Here is a 21,362-nt window from a genome sequence, read left to right on the forward strand (position 1 = left end):
CTCAAAATCAATATCTTCAGTCCCATTGAGGGCAATATTCAGAGCTTGATGATGCACAACTGTTGTGATAATGATCCTGGTCATTTGGGCTTATTTTTATTTGATTTTACAAGCGCGTTACATAACCATAAAGTCACATTTAAATTTACATCTCTTTTTCAAGAGAAACCTGATTAACCTTTTGCTGTTCATTACGTTAGGAAACTATGAAGCCGTTAACTGTGTACACAGTACATCAGCGTAGTGATTGGTTGACTGTCTCCTGCGGTTACCAATTGGAAATACCCTGTGAGCAGCTACTACGGCAGTACGGTTCCATGGTGTTTTCCTAAATTGGATGGGAGGAACAGCTAATGAAGGATGGACAGAAGCTCCCCCCGGCCTTGCGGAACTCAATTATCTTTACTCCCCGTTCGCTTGGGCTTCCCTGTCCCCTCCTCTGTTGCCATGGCGAAGAGGCAGGGGTCAACCCTAAGCATCTCCTTCGCTGCTCCCCGGCCTCTGTCCGTTTTAACCTTGGGTGTGGGAGAGGGGGGCAGCTCACGCGCTGGATTTTCAGCAAGCTGCTCTTGCCCAAGCCATCCTTCTCAAAGCTGATCAGCTCGTCTATAAAATGGAGTTTGAAAGTTACTGTTAGTTATTGAAAGTTATTTCACCAGCTGTAGCACTTCGGTCCCTTCGGTCCTGCTGGTGATATACCTGGCTCTCTGACCACTGTGCTGTGCTCGTGCCTATTTCAAACTGACAGCCTTCACGATGAGGGAACCGACAGCCTTCATGATGAGGGAACTGACAGCTTTCATGACTTTCACGATGTTTACACTCAGATTTAGCTTTAGCCGAACAGCAAGAATGTAATGAATTATAGTTACACGACTGTTTTAGTGTATCACTGTCTCCCCTTAGGTCATTTTTTTTTTCTGTGAAGTACAGCTCTGCCAAAACACTGCTAAAGAACTTCATCGTCTGCCGACGATGCACTTCTAACCAGATGGGACTGACTCATGATTTATGACGCTTGTGTTTCTGTGTATGGCTTTCCATTGTTCTTTGCCTGCTCATTCGCTATATTTGTGCACATTTGTGCATGTTTGTGCATACGTGTGCGTGCTTTCATGTATGTATGTGTGTTTGTGTGTGTGCATGTGTGTGTGCGTGTGTATTTGCATGCATCTGCGGGCGCGCGTGTGTGTGTGTGTGTGTGTGTGTACAGCAGGAGATGAAATTAATAGAAGAGAGTGATGTTTCTCTTTCACCATGCCGTCCTTTGAGAGTGCTATGCTTTCATTTCGCCGAAGTACAGTGAGCGTCCTTGAGCTCCCTTGGTATTGGGTCTTGCTGGGAATGCAAAGGGTTGCCATGGACACCGAGCCAGAGATGTCAAGCATTGTGAAATTATCATCCGAGCCCACGCAGGAATTCTCTGTGGTCGTAGAAGGACAGCGTCTTTCGAAAAACTTCAAAATAACATTGACGGCGCTGTCCTCCCCCCCCCGATTGTTTTGCTGAGATCGGTCTAATGTCTGATGTCAGACTTACTGAATCTCTGTTATGCCAGACGCCTGTTTCACTCCAGCTCCAGCTGACATTCTGTACTGTAATTTAAGCTTTTTTTACTGTATTACCATGTTTTATGCTGTCTTTAACTAATCAGGCCCTTCTTGTTCTTATCAGAGCAGAAGTGTCTCAGCGTTGGTATTGACGGTGCTGTGGGTTACTGTACCGTCTGTTTGCTGTCACTTGTTGAGAGCTACGGGGTTTTTCCTCTCGGCCGTTCCCAGTCTGCGAGCATGCCTCCTCTTCCTCCCCTTCCTCCCCGGGACCTGTGGACTGGCCTGTCTCCCCCCCCCCCGCCTCCCTGCTCACGACTAACTAACGCCGCAGTTTTCTCTCCTGTCTTTTTTCAGGACTGCCAAATTAATTTCCACTTCCTCAAGGTAGCTCTCTCTCCCCTTGAATCGTCAATCTGTCTCTCTCTCTCGCTTTCTTTCTCTCTTAACTTTCTTTTCTTTATGCTCTTTCTTTTTCTCCCCCTCTCTCTCCCTGCCCTCTTTCTCTCTCCCTCCCTCTCTCCCCTCTTTCTCTTTACCTCTCCTCTCAGCGTTCAGCCATTCATTCTCTGTGCTCCATGCACTCTATCCTCGATTGTTTGTATGTAGTTTTTGGCTACTGCAAATAGATCCAATTTACTAACAATGAACAGCCAAGCAAGAGTGGGTAAGGGTTCACTACGGAGTGGGCAGATTCTCTGATTTGGAATCACTATTTATACGGGCAGTGCCTGACTCATAACTATTTTAAACGTTATCAAATCCTGCTGGAAGAATGGAAAAATGAAGGTATTGGAGAACAGTAGAAGCGATAGAGCGTGTAAAAAAAAAAAAAACAGGCCTGTGTGGTGAAGTGGGTTCGGTGCAGTCGGGAGGGGCTTTCCGGAGAGGTCTGTCGTTTCCAGGCCCGGGGAAAGCAGAGGCCTGTTTGCTAATTATCCGTACAAATCACTGGGAGATCAGTGTGGGTTTCCACTGGTATCCATCACATGGAGGATGATTCGATCAAAGCTCCCTTGTCCCTCCCTCCCCCCCCCCCCCCCCCCCTCTGCTGTCCTCCTCCTCCCTCCCTCCCTCCCTCCCTCCATCCTATTGTTGCTCCCTCTCTGATTAATGTCCGGCAGCAAGCAGCGTCTCTGCAGATCACAGTCAGATCAGGCCCCCCCACCCCGCCCCCCACCCCTGGAGGGTTGAGGTGTGAGGATTCTGTTGTTAGTAAATTAGCGGGCCTGGATGGGGGGGTTATCCATCCTCATTGTGCTCTGTTCATCTCTAACACCCACACCCACACTCCCCCTTCCCCCCCCATCGGCTCCACCATGAGCGCCGCCCTCTGTTCTGCGTCCCACAAGCCCAGACTGTGGGAGGGGCCAAAGCAGTCCCCAGAGTGTTTGGGTGGGCGGGGTCTCAGTCCAGGCATGCTTCTGTACGCATCTGATTCGCCGGCGTTTTAACCTAGCCCAGCCCCCGCACTGGGCGCGTCCTGTCTGTGTGATCATGTGACCGTGGGGAGGGCATCCGTCGGCCCATTTTCAAGTCATGAGCTTGATTTATCTTTTTTCATTTATTTTTATTTTTTATTTTTATTTTTTTTGTGTTGTCGAAGCGCGCACAAGGGTGTGCAGGAGAAAAGACCCCTCTCTCACTCACTCACTCACTCACTCCCTCACTCACTCACTCACTCACGCACGCACGCACTCACTCACTCACTCTCTCACTCACTCACTCACTCACTCACTCACTCACTCACTCCCTCACTCACTCACTCACTCACTCACTCACTCACTGACTCGATGGACTGACTGAGCGAGCTGGTTTCCCGGAGGAATGACAGGACTGACATCCCATCGCTGAGTGGTGGAATGGCATTGATAAGGCAGCTCTCAAAAGGACAATGCCTGTCTGTTGCACTGTGAATGCGCATGAATGGCATGCATGTTGTCTGAAGATGATAGTAACTGTTTTGAAGGTGTATTTGTGGCTGTTTACTTTCTTATATCGTACAGCCAATGCAAGACAAGTGGTTTTCGAAGACCCCTTTTCAGAGGCAATTGAATGAAATGGTAACACAGTGTTACATTTATATGCATGGGAATGTAAACGTGAGATACTGTAGGTACCCTTAGCCGTGTGTGCTCTGTGAGTGTGAGTTGATCCACAAGGTGGCAGCACTGAACTGGGATTTATTGGAAAAATGTTCACAGCTGCTGTTAGCAGATTTGAATTGCGCTGAAAAGCTCTCACTACCTGATCAGGTCTGGTGTGGATGTTGTGTCTCAATTTGTTTTTTAAATCACTCAAATCAATCATTTATTTGATGACTCAGAGTGGTGAGGTATGATATTAGATGTGGGTTTTTGTATTTTTTGCGTGCTTATATGATCAGTTTTGTCAGGAATATAGATTAATTGTTGTTTCACAGGCATTATAAAATAGCTTCAATAATTGTCTTTTTTAGGACAGACTTAGGTCCCTTTCCACTAAAGGAACGTAGGGCCTACCTGTGTTATTAAAATAGGGTTATGACATAATTTATAACAAGCACAGTTCATATTGGACTAAAATTGGATAAAATAAGAACTTCATGTAAATAAATGTATAACTACTTACTTCTGTTTGGACACCAGTACAGCTTGTCTTATTTATTTATGTATGTATTTGCAGTAGGCCCTAATTATTTGTCATTTAGGAAGGCGGCTCCCTTGTTGTCATATTAAAATATGCAAATATGGCCGGGTTGATGTTTGATGCTCAACGGCGCTTTTGTGCTTCTGGGTGGGAAGCAGGGTCATCGGGTTATGTTATCAGTGATGCCAAACCAGGACCAGTTGGACAGAAATCCACAGATTTGAATGCCTTTTTCCAATTTGTCGCTGAAAAAATTAAAGATATCCCGTTCCCTCCTGCGTTTTCTCGGGCTTGCAGTGCACAGTGTGTGTCAGCTGTGTCTGCGCTCGCTCTAATTGCCGGTGCCGCCTGTCTCCCTTCGTCAGTCGGCGAACTGTGATTGGACCTTGTTTACGCTCAACTCTGACAGAAGTGACACGTCAGATTCCTTTGAGACCCATTCAGAGGCTGGCCGCTGGCCTTTTTCAGAACGTGCCGCATAATTGATTCTGATTCGCCGAGGTTGCGTTCTGTGTGGAGCTGTCATCAGCGGAGGACCCCAGGTCAAAGGTCAGGTAGAGAGTTTCTCTCCGCTTGTGCTACGTACTCTGGTGAATCGGGAAAGTTCTGGAAAGAATCCTGGCTTGGGAGGGGGATATCTGCAAGCGGTTAAATGCGGACTACAAGGCATCCGGGTGGGGGAACCTGTTGCTTTGTAGCTATTTCCCCATACAACTGTCAGCGTGACTGTTGTGTAGATTATGGCTGCTGTTTGCATATGGACGAGGATAGGGTATTGGAACATTCAGATTCAAATCTGACCCTAGTCAAATCTGGTGGAAAGGTTTTTTTTGTTTGTTTGTTTGTTTGTTTTTCTTTTATCCATTCGTGTGCAGCATCGAGTGGTTTTAAACCAAAAAGAACAGAAGCCTTAAAGATTGAGGCTGTAGTGCATCAAGCCGGCTTCTCCTGATCGTGGGGTTCTCAGGTGCTGACCTGTCAATGTAACAGGGTAGTTGGAAATGAATGGGTTATGACAGATGTCTTGCCATCTTGCCAAGATTCTCAGGGTACCTGAACCCGCAGTGAGCATCCAATGTTGGGCATATGAAGATGTTTTTTGAGCCAGTCGTCCTCACTATGAAATAAGTGGGACATGCTAATGCACTGTAGTTTTACAGATGCTTCATTTCCTAAATTTCAGTCTTAGAAATTTTGGACATGAAAGTCCACTTTTTTTCATTAGAGAGTGAAGAAATCCATGGAATCGGTGGTACATTTTCACAAATTAACTGCATCCTTTTTGGCACAAAAGGACAGTTACGCATTTAACAATCATTTCTGCAAATCCGCTGCATGAGTTGTTTTTTTAAATTTTTTTTATTGTTGTTGTTTTTGAAGCAGCACATCACAGTTCATCACATTCAGCTTCCCTCAGTGATTTGAATCTTTGTTCAGCCTGAAGTTTTATTGTCATAGATAAAACCAGGCATTGTTTTTTTTCTATTAAGCAATGGATAAAAATGTCTTTTCTCCCCAGATAGATGGATGTTGTACCCAGTGTAACCACTAGGTGTCTCTCCAGGATATCCATGGAGAGGTAGGGAACATCCACATTTTCTATAGATTGAAGAATTATACTGTGTTATTTCTGAAGATAATCAGTGAGCAGCGCACGTCAAGATTTTTTTTTAAATAGGCGTCATCTGACATTGCACCCCTACCTTATGATCAGCTGTGCAATGGTTTGATAATTTATTCAAAAACACATTTTCTGTGATCACACCCTTCAGCTGTTTAGTACACTAAACAAATTAGGTTCAAGAATGAAATCAAGTGGGATTTCTTAAAATAATTAATGTAAGAGCACATCTCTTACAGAATATGAGTACAGTTCTGAAGTACAACCCCCTTTCTCCCCAGAAGTCTTTCTTTGCAAGCAGAACTAAGCCAGAGTTTTTTTTTTTTTTTTTTTTTTTTTTTTTTTTATGGCTACAAGGGTCCGTCAACAAATGTTAACGCGTAGTGAAAAGCGTGTGACGCAAGCACGGCGCTAATGTCCCCTCCCCTCTGGCGTCTCTCACGCTGAAGTTAGTCAAGATGGCCGACGACAGTGTCCCCTTTTACCGACGGACAGCGATATCGGAGGGAGCTATTGGTAAAATCTCGCGCCGCGGGGGGGCTCAGCTCTCCGGAGTGTTCCGGGACGCAATTATCGGCCCGCGTGGCTCATGCGGCTCACGGGGTAGCCTCACGCCCGAAATGAGGGAGGCGCTGGTGTGAGAATCACTCTGGTGGGAAATAATGTGGGAGTTTGCGGCGGCGGCGGCGGCGGCGGCGGTGGTGGTAGTGAGGAGGGGGGGGGGGCGGGAGGAGGGGGGGGGGGGGTTTGGAATCATAACCGGTGTATCTTTCAGGGGTTTTTCGATTTCCGTCCAGCCGGGTTTAGCCAGGGGGTGCGCAGCTGGGGGGGGGTGCGCCCGGTCGCGTTTCGGTTCCTAATATCCTGTCCGTCCCCATCGCGCGCGCGGTTCGAGCGCCAGGCGGGCCGGTCGTTTCCAGTCCATCGGTCCGCGGACGGAGCCGTCTTCACACCCCGACTGCAAACGCTTCAAGAGCTGGATCTTTAGCACCCAAGCGCCGCAGTACGTGTCCAATTCCCACTCCACCTTAAATCTCTCCCCCCACCCCCCCCCCCACACCCCCTTGCTTCAAAAACATGTCTCTGTAGTATTAATTCTGACACATTTTTCAACTGCAAACTGCAATTATCGCCTTCTACAGCACGGGAAGCCTGTCAGGGATAGCACCTGTATGAGAGACCCCTGTGTTGGCTACCGGCTTAGTGCTCTTGCAAAGAAAAACAGAATTATTATGGATATATAATATATATAATATATTATAATGGATGGAAAGATGGAAAAATATGATTTGCGGCAGATAGTAACCAATACTAGATTAATACATTTGTAACTATAATTACGCTACAGAACAGAAGGATTGGTTTTTAAAAATTTTTTATGGTTGCATGGCTTTCTTTTGTGTAATTACTACAAATTCCAAGGCAATCATCCTCTTTCAAAGGATCGGAAGTAGTCATTCTGTACACATAATACACACTAGTGGTCTCCAACCCTGGTCCTGGAGAGCTACAGGGTCTGCTGGTTTTTGTTTTCACCTTAAAATCAGCACCCAATTGAGACCCAAGACACAAGGTGAGTTGAGTTAACTGTGTAATCAACTGCTCTAATTGATTCATGAAGTGCAGAGTCACCATGAAAACCAGCAGACCCTGTAGCTCTCCAGGACCAGGGTTGGAGACCACTGATATACACAATAATAACACAATAATATATTGTTAACGCAGGATTCTCCTTCGGTCTGTGAATGCGTCTTCCTTTTTGCATTTCTTTTTCATTTTTTACCAAAAAATAAAAAGTAAATCTCCCTTTGTCTTCCAACTACTCGATTACATTAACCTTCCAGGGCCCAGTAACCCCAGAATTGTGTGTCAATGGCTTGGTGTAATAGAAGCATAGGACCTTTCTGTCCCATCCTTAGATCTGGGAAGAGCTGCAAAACCCAACTCAAGCACAAAGAAATACCTAGTGCATCGGTGGCTATAAGTCACATTCATATTTAATAATATTTTAGTATAACCATACACATCTGCACTTCAAGAAGTGGAAAAATGTGTTCTTAAGCTGTATGTGTGTGTGTACGCATGTGCGTGTGTGCTTGTTCACGTGTGGGTGCTTGCCTGCATGTTTGTGTGACAGGGGTTCGACTAAACCACTCCCCTCTCCCATGTGATTTGCAGGATCACGATCTGGACGACTCTGATAAGGTGCGTCTGACAGGAAGTAAGATTTGTTTGCTAGCCTTTTTTTCCTTTTTTTGGGTCTTGTTTGGCTTGGTTTGGTTCGGCGGCGTTTCCGGGCGTGTGCCGTGTCCTGCAGCGTGGGTGCCGCGTTTGATTAACCTGGTCTGGTGCTGCTCTTTTACCTGGGGACTGCTAGCGCGGCGCTAACCGCTATGCATCGGCCCGAACGAGGAGCCGTGGGGAACCGTGAGGAACCGTGCGAAGGCTCCAGCTTGGCTTCACGGACCCGGGTAGTGATGCTGCTCTCCGGAGTCTGACTCTGACCGCTGTTTTATAGGGGCGGGGCCGGGGAGGGGGGTGTGGGTGTGGGGGGTGGGGGGTTAAAGCTACCGCGAATTCAGCCTGGTGAGTGTCTGTGTGGCCAGCTCAAACGACGCCTGTGGCTTGACAGACCTGTGCCCCCTCCCCTTTTTGCGTGCGACGCCCTGTACAAGGGCTGCCAGGTTGCCCAGCATAATTGGTGAAAAAAATTAAAATAATAAAGGGGGAGGAGTCAGCATGACTTTTGTCTGTCCTGGTTGCTGTGCCGCTCTGTGTGACCTGGGTTAGCTCTGCTTTGGCGCTGTCGGGGGTGGGCTTGAGTGAACTTTGACCTCCTGTGCCCCAGTGGCAGTAGAGCATGTGACATGACTTTGTAGAAAAGAATGAATTGGAGTATTATTATTATTATTATTATTATTTTGGTTTTCACTTGTTTTGTGATCATTTTCAAAGTGGAAAATATCTAAGCTGCCCCTTGAAGATTTCATTTTGCTACTTCCGCTCCTGACCACTGCAGTTCCTACTGTAATGCCAATACAATAAATCACAGTAATATTGTATTCATCGCTCTAAGGACAATTTATAATGGGCTGAATAGGGAGTACAATTGCATTCACAACCATAACTGAAATTACACACACACACATAGAGTGAAACATATTATTCTGCCGCAGATACAGTAGCCTTAGATTCTCATATGAGTTCTTTGACTTCACTGTTCCCTTGGGGACGTCGACGCTGATGAATCAATTGTGAAATGCTATTATTAATTTATTTTTAATTAGTGAGAATTGCCTCGGGGATAAACAGTAGTTCCTTCTGTTTTGATTACATCAACGGCAGTGTAAGTGTATGTGAAATCCCAGAGTGCTTTGTGCGAACAACTTCGGAAGCCAGTCCAAGTGACCGTACGTGTGTTTAGTGCCGACGTACAGGACGTAGACTTTAGGGTGCTTTCCCTCTCATGGGGCAGCCTGTCCCCCTCCTCCCGCTGTTTTTTGGACACACCCCTAGTGGCGACCCTATCCGCCCAGTCCTCACGCTCCTGGTCCAGCCTCTCCCAGTCCAGCTGCCAGTCTCGGGCCTTCTGCTCCAGCAGCTGTGTGCACTACAGAGGGACCGACTGGCTCTCAAACAGGTCCCCAGGCCAGACTGAACCAGAAGGGTCACTGATCACACAGAGCTCCATAAACGAAGCAACACTGAAGCACAGCTGTCTGGAAACCGGAAGCTCAAGACAGCTAAGACAGCCGTTGTCCTTCCCCTGACGTGGGTTCAGGAAGTTGTTCGTGAAGACCAGAGGCTCAGCTTGGTGAACTGGATTGCTGTGCCAAAGCGCTGTATGAGTATTGCAGGGACGATGCTGTCCCGAGTGTCGAATTTGTCCTCTTCGCTCTGCCTGGGGTTATGGTGATGGCAGCGGGTGCCATTAGCAGATTTAATCAGGGTGAGATATGCGCACTTCACACAGATGAGTAAGAAGTGATGACATAGTGTTGGGAGAAGGTGGGGGGGGGGGGGGTGTGAGCATGGGTGGAGGGAAGTTGGGGGGTGGGGGGGGGGGGAGCTGAGATAAAGTTATCTGATGGGGCACTTGGTGTTGAGGCTCGGTGATGGCTTCTCCACGGGGGGCTCTGTTCTTGACCTGGACTGTTTGCGCTGCCCTCTTCATCTGCAGAGAAGATGGAGCTCGCTGCTACGGTCGCGTGTCCAGCAGCTTGCATTGCGTCCGGATGAGAAAGTAACGCATCCTGTTTTCACAGCCTTGCAATAGCTGTCCATGCAGTTTTCCCCCACAGTTACAGTAGGGTTACTCGCCATAGTCCCATTGTTCTTCTGCAAATGAGGGAGTCTGTTGGTTGAGCAGTGACGTACTTTGTTTTTGCACACTAGTGCTAGTGCTGTCTCAGTTTTTTCACTGTGTCAGAACTTTTCAGTGTCTCCTGTTTTTGCAGAAACATTAACATAGCTGTTTGTTTCAAATGTACTGTGGAGCATAGGTTACACGGGGCACTTGATATTTTTTGGCTTTCCCTCTCGTTGCTGGGAAACTATGATTCTGCTTTTGCCCTAGTCGTTGGGGAGGAGACAGGGCAGTCTGTGTTGCATATCCAAAAAAATGGGTTCACACCATAATAGCTATTATATAATAGATAATAGATATTTTCGTATTTGCTTGTAGTTCTTCCGGAAGATGTACACACGAGACTATAAACCGTGCCCAGTTAGCCGTTTCCCGTGACGATGAACTCTGCCAGTGGGCTTGTAAACTGCATGTCGTTCCTGTTTGTGGATGTCACCTTTGCATAAAATGACCAAGCCCACCGACGGAGAGCACGAAAAGGGGATTTTGTGGATGAGCCCGGCCTCTGGGTTTGAGCAGAGGCCCTACCCCCCCTTCCATCCCCCCCACCCAGGGCTTTTGGGAGCAGCGCCCCGCGTGTGGCGGCAGGGGGAGGTGAATAATTCAGAGGGGCATCAGGGATGGCCCCCGCCCCACCGCTGCTCATTTTGAACCACATTTGACTTCAATCAGACTCTGGCCCCCACCTGCTCTGTGCACGGGACGTGACGTAGAGCTACCGGACTTCAAACTGCCGAAGCACGCCCAGTTACTCATTTTACCTGTTTATCTATCTATGCACACATTTTTTTTATCCAATAGCAGATATACTTTACCATCTGTTACCGAATGATCCTTATTTGTTTATTTTATTAATTTTGGTTGTTTTTTTTTTTTGGTTTTTTTTTTTGGTTTTTTTTTGGTTTTCTGGGTCATGAATCTGGGGTCTATTTTTCGGAAGGCGCGGCCTGTGTTTTCGCTGTAAATCCAGCGCGGTCTGCCCCTGTTGTCGCAGAAAGCCAAGCTCGGGCCGGGGAAGAAAGTGATCACGCCTTCGGACGACGACCGGAGCCTGCCCTCCAACAACATCGACCGCGTCAAACTCACCGACTTCAACTTCCTGGCCGTGCTGGGGAAAGGCAGTTTTGGCAAGGTGGGTGGGGGTCGGGTGGGGCGGGGCGGAGCGGGGCAGGGCAGAGTGACGGGGCTGCCCACAGAAACTTTGGGACCCCCCTGATTTAACCCTTTCCTTCAATAGGAGTTGAATGTACACCTTCACATGACGTTTTAGCTCACAGTATGACACTTCCTTCTGATTAATATTTATAGCTTATGCATGACAATGAGCATGGTGCAATCTCTGTATTCAGAACTCACACGCACCATGAAAGGGACCGACGTGTTTCTTCAAATGTGCATTTCAGGGGCGCAGAGTGGGGTATTTTTATTTATTTTTTTTTCTCCATTCAGTACCAAATAAATATTTCTTTGAAAGCTTAGCCCACCTGCCCTCAGGTCAGAGGCAGCAGTGGCAGGTGCTCAGTTTCCCCTGGAGGTCGGAGGTCAGAGGCAGCAGTGGCAGGTGCTCAGTTTCCCCTGGAGGTCGGGGGTCAGAGGTCAGCAGTGGCAGGTCCTCAGTTTCCCCTGGAGGTCGGGGGTCAGAGGCAGCAGTGGCAGGTGCTCAGTCTCCCCTGGAGGTCGGGGGTCAGAGGTCAGCAGTGGCAGGTGCTCAGTCTCCCCTGGAGGTCAGAGGCAGCAGTGGCAGGTGCTCAGTTTCCCCTGGAGGTCGGAGGCAGCAGTGGCAGGTGCTCAGTCTCCCCTGGAGGTCAGAGGCAGCAGTGGCAGGTGCTCAGTCTCCCCTGGAGGTCAGAGGCAGCAGTGGCAGGTGCTCAGTTTCCTCTGGAGGTCAGAGGCAGCAGTGGCAGGTGCTCAGTTTCCCCTGGAGGTCGGAGGTCAGAGGCAGCAGTGGCAGGTGCTCAGTTTCCTCTGGAGGTCAGAGGCAGCAGTGGCAGGTGCTCAGTTTCCCCTCGAGGTCGGAGGTCAGAGGTCAGCAGTGGCAGGTGCTCAGTCTCCGCCCCCCCCGGTGGCTCTTTAACGCAGGTGATGCTCGCGGAGATGAAGTCCACGGAAAAGCTGTACGCCATTAAGATCCTGAAGAAGGACGTGGTGATCCAGGACGACGACGTGGAGTGCACCATGGTGGAGAAGAGGGTCCTGGCACAGAGGGACAAGCCCCCGTTCCTCACCCAGCTGCATTCCTGCTTCCAGACTGTGGTAAGGCCCAGCGCCGTCCCCCTCCGTTCATACACACTTCCTGTTAGCACAGACGCACTTCCTGTTAGCACAGCAGTGCATGCTGGTTTGAGAGTAAGCGCCAAGCCTAATTACCATTGAGCATGAAGGACCCCTGCAGTCACTGGCTGAGACAGGGCATTATTACAGCACATTCAAATGCTGGTGGCTGTCTTAAGGGGGAAAGATTGTGTTCGGCTTTTTAAAGATCCTCAATGAAACGGTGTGTAAATGCGAAACAAATGGCATTCTGAACTCTGTAAGTCTCCTTACTGTCATTGCAGCAGACGAGGAAGCGCATTATTTTTTAAACGCTCCAACCCTTCCAGTTTTGAACAACGTTGTCTCTGCACAGCTGTGTGTGTGCGTTTGTGCGTGCGTGCGTGCATGTGTGTGTGTGTGTGAATGTGTGTTTCTGCATCCAGCTGTCATTGACAAGGGCAACTGTGCTGTATTTTGTGAAACGGCACGGATGTGTCTTTTGTTTTTTTCGTTTTTTGGCTTGCAGTGCCTTTCCAGTATCCCAGATTGCCTTTAATCTTTAATCCCTCAATCTCCGGTCTGGCGGTTTGTGATTATGGCCCATAGAAACCTGCGGCGGTGCACCTGCCTGCCCTCTTTCACGCAAATCTGCGAATTGAAAATGAAATTTTAATTTCATTTTAAGTGGAGGATAAAGTCCACAATCTCCGGCATTAATATAATATTCCAACTTCTTTTTTTTTTTTCTAAGTGGATTTTAGTTATATTAAACTATTAAAATGACTATTGTATTGAAATGTTATTTTGAATGTCTGAAGTGTTACAACTTGTCACTTGCTGATCCTGTTTTATTTACTTGCCGGTAACTGTACTGCTGTTGCTACTCTCTTGCCCTTTTGTAAATCTTGTTTCTTTAGCTAGCACACCTCTGATGCAGTGCGCAGAGACTGCCAGAGCTTCCTGACGTGTGAATAATTGAAAATGCCGCGGTGTTTTAGTAAGTTCGGGAAGCTCGCATCGTGGGCCCGCTTGTTTAGTCTTGTTTTTTTTTTACGTTGGCGGATTCAGACCGAAGCGTTTGAGCGGTTTTTTTGGGACGGGGCGGAGTCGGCGGGCCTCCTCCAGTACTCTGGCTGACCGGCCCGGCCTGGGCCTCGAGCCACATCTGGGCTCGGCCGCCCGTGTCATTACCCGCGGGAGTGACACCGTCCTCGGCCCCGCTCTCCAGATGCCTCCGTGACGCGGGAAACCCCTTGGTTTGTGTGCAGATGGGTTCTGCGTGCGGGGCGGGGCGGAGCGAGCGAGCGAGCGGAACGAGGGAAACGGCCGCGGCTAACCGGCGTCGTGAAGGTCGCCGCGCGTTTTTCGCTTCTCGCTCGATCGGTCCGGTTTTCTGCCTCTCAGTCCCAGGGTCGGAAAGGGAAAAATAAATAAACCTCATCAAATTTTACTGTGTCAACTTCAAGCAATTATGTAGGCCCCCTTCCCCTGCCCCCTCTGGTTGTTTTCCAACAGTAATTGGGGTTCTACCAACGTAAAATATAGTCATAGTTTGTCGGTTTGTGTTCGCCGGCTGTCATAACAACGGTGTGTAATTGCAGCCAACAGCGTTCGACCTTTCTCTCAGTGTTGAATCGAAGGTCTGCGTGAGCGCGTTACGCCTCACGTTTCCTTTTCGCTCGCGCGGGTTTGCTTTCACGCGTGTGATTTTTACCTTTCGAAACGGCCCGTCGCTGGATCCTCCGGCTGATAGGCCCGGCAAACGAGAGAATTACACTAGTTAAAAATATTCATCAAGCGCACCTTCCACAGGGGGGGGCTCCTGGGGGGGGCTCCTGGGGGTCTGTGTGCAAACTTTGACTCATCTCCTGTCATACGCCATCATTAGGTGCTCTCAGTATCCATGAGAGCAGTGACAGGCTCGGGGTAATTACCTTGATTAAGCTAAGTGTTATTGAGTCACACGGCAGCTTTTTTTTCTTCCTGCCTTGCGCTGGGTAGACACGTCAGGCATTGCTTCCCACCGCAGCCATCGATTAACGTCAAAATTGGGAGAAACAGCTTTTCCTGTTAGCCTCAGAAGGGAGTCTGTGTTCAGTGTATGAATATGTGTTTATTATCCTTGGGTCCCGCATTTATGCATGTTGTTCTTTTTACGTTCTGACTGTATGCTTGTCTTTAACCGCACAACTCGGGTTTTGAAAAGAAGTTTTACTAATGATGTGTTCAGTGAAGTTATGCAGTTTAGCCTTTCATGTTGTCCACAGGTTTAAAAAAATTATCCTTTTCTGAGTTTAACAGCAGTGACAACCCCATAAATTGTTTTGTTTTTTTTTTTGTTTTGTTTTTTCAGCATGAAATTTTATTCCTTTTCCTGGAGGGATCCTACCATTAGAGAAAGTTTTAAACATTTGCCTTTTTATATTTTTAATGAAAGTGGTACACCATCAGGGTACAAATATTGTCTTTTGTGTCTTTTTTTACCCTGCAGGTATGAACTCAGAAGTCATAATCAAAGTTAAGCACTACACATCGATTACAGCAAAATCAGTCTATTAAGAAATTGTCTCTCTGGACTGTGAAGTAGGAAAGCCATAATTCACGAATTTATTGATGAGTGAGAGGTTGTTTCTACATGAAAAATATTGATTTAGGGTTTAAAATTTAATGAGGAGGCTTTATCACAGGAGACCTGGTGAGGGGGGTCATTTTCGACCCTGTGGACGTGGAGTACATACATAATGTGAAGACAACACAAGACTGTGTAAAGTGTATCGGACTGTAGTCATGTTAATGGATCTATAATGCCATCTGTGCCTTGTTCCATTTGTGTCTCCTGCAGAAGCCTGTTGGCCTCCAGCTGTTTGTGTTTGAAAATTTAAAAGACCTTTATTCTCTAACCGAATCCCATTCTCTAAATGCCTTATTTTGTATTTACGAAAGAGAGAACCATAAATGCTTTTGTATTTACGAAAGAGAGAACCATAAATGCTTTTAACTGAGGAAAAAGAAAAAGCACTTTGCAAATGAAAAAGTCCTGAACTGATCCAGCCTTTTGACAAAAGAGGACAAATCTGTCTGACTTCCATTCAATAACGGATAACTAATCATAATTCTACCATTAAAAACCTAAAAAGGTGTAATGATGTAATACAATTCTAAAATGCTCTTAGGCTGTTGGGCCCAAGTGATTATTAATACATTGCAGTAACTTACAGTAGTTCATCTTTATTTAAGCAGGCAGCTCATTTGTGGTGTGGTGGCCTAGAGAATTATGGGATTGAATGGAACTGGCTCTGTTGGTGACCTCTCTACCCTTCCTCTCTGTCCCTCTCGCAGGACCGCCTCTACTTCGTCATGGAGTACGTAAATGGGGGAGATCTCATGTACCACATCCAGCAAGTCGGGAAATTCAAGGAGCCTCAGGCAGTGTAAGCAATTTTGCGTTTGGTTTCCCAGCAGCCTCTTGGGACACAGCCCAGAACACCTCCTACTGTGATTGGCTTAGTACAGCCTTAGTACACACCGTCTTACCCATGAAGATCGGTTACTTCCTGTTCGTGGTTTTCTTCCGTAGCCTCGCCATGCTAAAGATGGTAAATGGTAAATGGACTGCATTTATATAGCGCTTTACAATCGATGCCTCTCATTCGCCAGAGCAGTTAGAGGTTAGGGGTTAGGTGTCTTGCTCAAGGACACTTCGACATGCCCAGGGCGGGGTTTGAACCGGCAACCCTCTGACTGCCAGACAATCGGTCTTACCTCCTGAGCTATGTCGCCCCTAAGACTTCAGCTTTATCTGTGCTGTCGATCTCAGCTCTGACTAGGACTGTAAGATGTAAGATTGTGCTTCGCCAGCAATCAGTCCATCACACACCACAAAGATCAGCTGTCTTCAGTGAAGGAGATTAATTTAATACCCGGATCTGTTTCTTATGTTTCTTATTATGTATAGAGAGTGTCAAAGCCATACGTTGTGTATATACCTTATATATGCACATATACATGGTGCAGTAGCTTATAAGTAGCTGTAGATAGATGTATGTAGATTAGCATGCTCCTGTATTTAAATATAGTTATTTTTCATCGATGCAGAGCAGGGCACATGTACACACTGTACAGTATCTTATAAGCGGATAGTTATATTTAGATTAGCATGCTCCTGTATTTAAATATAGTTATTTTTTCATCGATGCAGAACAGGGCACATGTACACACTGTACAGTATCTTATAAGCTGATAGTTATATTTAGATTAGCATGCTCCATGCTATTTAAATATTATTTAATATTAGTAATATTAGAAAGGAGGCGCAGCAGGGGGCGGGAACTAGAGCAGCTATGTCTCCCATCGAACCTGCAGCAGTGGGGGAGCGGGGGGGGGGGAGCGGTGGGGGGCGGGGGGATGGGCAGGACGTGCCCGAGCCCCGCCGCCGCCGTCATCGCTGTGACCTTTTCCCGAATGAGAAACGGCCACGCGACCCGGAACAGGAGGGGAAAACAGCGTAACGAGGTCGTAAAAAAAAAGAACAGGCTGGAGCGAGATTTTCGGGTTCGGCTCTCAGCGAGGCCCCGGGCCCCCCTGCTCGCGACGGGACCGCGGGGAAAAAGGGGTCTCCTAATCTGGCCCCGCAGACTCAGCCAAATCCAGGTTAACCGCCTGCCTTTGATGTTATGATTGACGGCAGGGGGTTTTTTTTTTTTTTTTTTTAAAATGTTATTCCGACTAATTCTCCGCCTGTCGTTGCAGGTTCTACGCAGCAGAGATCGCTGTTGGGCTGTTTTTCCTGCACAAGAAGGGCGTCATTTACAGGTGGGTGTGAGCCCCCGGGGGGCGAGGAACCGGGCCGGACCGGGCCAAACCGGGCCGAACCGGGCCGTCCCCCGTCGCTCTCCAGCTCCTCTCGTCTTATCCCTCGTCACGTGTGGGCCATAAGCAATTTAATTCGACCGTTTAAATTGTATCGGAGTGTTTTTTATAACGGCGCATTAATCTAGAATTTGCAGTCGGTATTGGCGCCAGCCAGGAGCGTGTGCTGTGTTTGTGCGCTCGCTGTTTTTATGCAGTGTTTCTCATCGGTGCGTCGTTGTTTGGCTTCATTTCGAAGCCTAGAACTGAAGAAAAAAAAGATTTTGTCACGCGTTTATTCAAGTAAAACGGTGATCTAATTCTATTCGAACTTTTTCCTGTTCTGTTCTGGGCTTAATTCAAAGGGCAGTGAAGGGTCAGTGGACGTGAAGGATTCTGATGCGAAAGCAAACGCAAATGCTCATAATCAATGTCGTAAACACGACTGGCACGCGCGCGTTTTATTTTTAACGCGCTCAATGATCTTTTGTGCTCCTGTGCGTCTACGTTGTAACGTAGCTGTAATTTCAGATGACGGAATCGGCTTGGGTTTTTATTAAATCTGTTTATTTCCGTTTCTTGAGTCCGGGGGGGTTAATGTGTCGTTGAGTTCCCTTAGCTCGTATTATCAGGGGACTCGTTAAATATAATAACTCCTGCTTGTTAAGTCGCCAGTGAGCGACGGTCACATTATTTATCTGTACATATTTATTCCCCGTCGTGAAGATTCGCGAGATCAAATGCGTTTATGATCAGCCATCTCAGTGTGTTCTATTCCTCGAACCGAGCCCTGTGTTTCTGATCTCATGATGAAATGTGTAGAACGACACGGAAGCCACGTTGGCTTTCAGTCATGGCCACTGGCCTGGTGAAACAGTGGCGCCATTTTAACTTTGTTATCCACGAGGACGGTGCAGACCTTCTGTCACGTGGAAGCGAGGGAAAATTATCAGAAAAAGGACAGATCTGTTGGAAGTAGATTTATTAAATATTTGCTCGGGACATTAAAAAACCTACAGGGTGCTTTTTGATGTTGCTTTTAGGCCATCCAATATAAATGTAAATTACACTCTTAAGAAATGTGTTAAAGGCCAGAGAAAGGACAGCAAAGTTCAGAGGGAAAGGTGCAGGCGGAGACGGGCGGGACGGCTGCCTCATGTACCTCGTCAGACTGGCGTCTTTTGTGAGCCCGTGTCCCATCGCTCCCGCCCCCCCCCCCCCCTCACCCCCTCACTCTGTCCACCACAGGGATCTGAAGCTGGACAACGTCATGCTGGACCACGAGGGCCACATCAAGATCGCCGACTTCGGCATGTGCAAGGAGAACATTTTCGAGAACGTGACCACGCGCACCTTCTGCGGCACCCCGGACTACATCGCTCCCGAGGTGAGGGTTCGGATCGACGGCCGGTGCCTGCGCTTCGAGGCGGGCTGGGGAAGGGGCGGGGGGGGATGTCAGGGGAGTGGGACGAGTGGGGGGGAGTGGTGGTGATGGGGGGTGGGATTAGGTGGCAGATCCCCCTTCTCAGGTGTGGGCGGGGGGGGGGCGAGAGGGGGAGGATGTCAGGGGAGTGGGGGGAGTGGTGGTGATGGGAGGTGGGATTAGGTGGCATATCCCCCTTCTCAGGTGTGGGCCGGGGGGAGGGGGGAGGGGGGGGGGGAGAGGAGGGGCGAGAGGGGGAGGCTGTCGGGGGAGTGGGGGGGAGTGGTGGTGATGGGTGGGGGGGTGGGATTAGGTGGCAGATCCCCCTTCTCAGGTACGAGCCGGGGGGGGCAGGTCGGTGTCACATCGATCTGCTAGTCCCTCTGTCACCATCTGGTCCAAGTGCCGCCCGCCCTGCGCTATCCACCGTATCCACGGCGACAGCTCCCGGGCACCAGAACCGCCGAGCTCCCGCGCTCAGCGTGATGATGAGCCTGTCTGACGGCTCGGAAGAGCAGCCCCCCCCAGCCCCCCCCCCGCCCCCCGTCTACAGGAGCCCCGAGCCATGGTGCCTCTACACAACATGGCACTACTGTAAACATGCTGTCTGCGTGGGTTTAATGGGTTGTACCTGTGATATGAGCCTGTGTATCATCTACAGACCCCGGGTCAAATACGTATTTGTTTACGCATTTAAAAATAACTTTCTGTGCTCTATTGATCTTGCCTGGTTTCATTGAGTCTGCCCATATGACCAGAAGGCATGGGTTTGCGCTTTTTGAGAGTATTTCAAATACGTATTTGACCCGGGTCTGATCGTCCATGGCTGACTCTACAACCGAAATCAAACAGCGTAGCGTATCGACAGTTGACCTTCCAGTGGTAATAACATGTTTTGAGCCCAGAACACACTGTATGATTTTAGGCCTACAAATAGCCCATAATAACAGGCTTGCGTTTGCCACACTTATTGTTGAAAACTTGGCATGTACACACTGAAATTATACTGCATGTCATCTGTAAGGCAAAGAATGCGCAGTGTGTCAGGTGCTTGTGAGCTATTGTAATTGGTCTTATGAGCATCTATAAGCTAAAATTCGATTTCTGAATTCATAGTTTTTTTTTTTCCAGAACTGTTCTCAGTATAATGAGGTTCGTTAGCCCGAGCTTAGAAGGACTCCCAACAGTCGACGGAAAATTACGATTCAAAGAAACCTTTTTGCCTGCAGCTGTTCGCAGGCAGCTGTGTATTGCACGCTCAGAGCCACGAGAGCAACAAGGGGGCCATTGGAGAATACAGCCGGGATACAATGGTAGAAAAAAAGAAATAGGAGAGCTGAGATTAACACTTGCGGGCCAAAACAGAGCTTATTAAACATGGTGGGGCGACATAGCTCAGGAGGTAAGACCGATTGTCTGGCAGTCGGAGGGTTGCCGGTTCAAACCCCGCCCTGGGCGTGTCGAAGTGTCCTTGAGCAAGACACCTAACCCCTAACCCCTAACTGCTCTGGCGAATGAGAGGCATCAATTGTAAAGCGCTTTGGATAAAAGCGCTATATAAATGCAGTCCATTTACATGGACTAAGAGCACAAGGGCTTGCGTGATCTATTACCTACTGTGTGATCTATGGGATGTGGAGGCTGCAAGCAGCTGTATACTGAACCGGTTTGTCCCTCAGTTCCCCAAGAAATGTCCCCCGAGGTCCTGTTCGCTAAGGTTCGCGGCGACGAATGCAGCTGCGGCGCACGATTGGATTCCGCGATTTCCCCAGGAGTCCACTGCGGCCATCTTGAATAACAGCGTCAAGGACACGCGCACGCAGCGTGCTGTTATTTTTTATTGATTTTCAAAAATTATGCGTGCGCTCAGCTTTATTTATGTGATTGATTTCTAGAAGCTTCCAGCCCCTCAGCTGATCACACTTTTTTTTTTTTTAGAAGTGTACTTTGGTTAGTGAGGTCATGAGACTGTAATAGCAAGGTCTGAGATGTGTGATGATGAACATTTGCATTTGTTCAAAGAGCACAAGGAGGCAGCGAGTCACAAAGTTACCTGAATATTTTCTGGTAAAAAAAAAAAAGGGAAGGCAATATTTCCGGGAGGAGGGGCACTGCCCACTGCACTGTGTGTGGTGTGGGTCCTCAGCCAGCCATTGGTTTCCCATCATACTGCAGCAGTGTTTTAGGTGGGTTTAGTGGCTTTAGTGTACCACAGAAGTCCAGGGGTGAATCCGTCTCGCCAATTTGTCTACTGTCCGTCATCTCACTCACCTTTTTTTTTGGTGGCGGCCATCTTGTCCATTGAGAATGCACGGTTTAACCTCATGAAAGGCATTCTCTGTTTCGGCGACTCAAGACTAGGATGTGAAGTCTTTTCTGCCTTTGGTGCCAGCCCACCTTTCCGTCTGCCTGACTAATGTTAGAGCCGTTTTGATCTTTTAGCAATCAGTGTCAATCCGGCTGTTGAGACACATTGTGGTTAACCCTCCCCCCTCCCTCCCTCCCCCCCCCCCCCAAATCCCTCCCCCCCCCCCACGTTATTTATTTTGACCTATATAACAATTCGTTGGAATCTTATCAGGGGAAAAAACGTGTTGCTACATAAAAATGTGCTTTAGCGGGGCATCTGTGTGTGAGGAGTGTGGAGCGGGCCGGCGTGTCGTGTTCAGTCAT

General features: G+C 48.2%; 1 protein-coding gene across 3 annotated transcripts in view; it reads left to right on the top strand.

Moving 5' to 3' along the window:
- LOC118219598 (protein kinase C alpha type) overlaps positions 1 to 21,362 on the top strand; it is a 214,946-nt gene that overhangs the window by 156,781 nt on the left and 36,803 nt on the right. The window contains exons 9-14 of one of the 3 annotated variants that reach the window (XM_035402897.1): positions 1,908 to 1,937; positions 11,160 to 11,297; positions 12,245 to 12,418; positions 15,758 to 15,849; positions 17,168 to 17,230; positions 18,515 to 18,653. In XM_035402897.1, coding sequence (XP_035258788.1) covers positions 1,908 to 1,937; positions 11,160 to 11,297; positions 12,245 to 12,418; positions 15,758 to 15,849; positions 17,168 to 17,230; positions 18,515 to 18,653 — 636 coding nt within the window. Of the gene's footprint in view, positions 1 to 1,907; positions 1,938 to 7,977; positions 8,005 to 11,159; positions 11,298 to 12,244; positions 12,419 to 15,757; positions 15,850 to 17,167; positions 17,231 to 18,514; positions 18,654 to 21,362 lie in introns of all 3 variants that reach the window. The other 2 variants (XM_035402898.1, XM_035402899.1) reach the window with 2 other exon arrangements.

The sequence above is a fragment of the Anguilla anguilla genome, chromosome 2 (genome assembly GCF_013347855.1).
Source record: "Anguilla anguilla isolate fAngAng1 chromosome 2, fAngAng1.pri, whole genome shotgun sequence".
Lineage (NCBI taxonomy): Eukaryota > Metazoa > Chordata > Actinopteri > Anguilliformes > Anguillidae > Anguilla > Anguilla anguilla.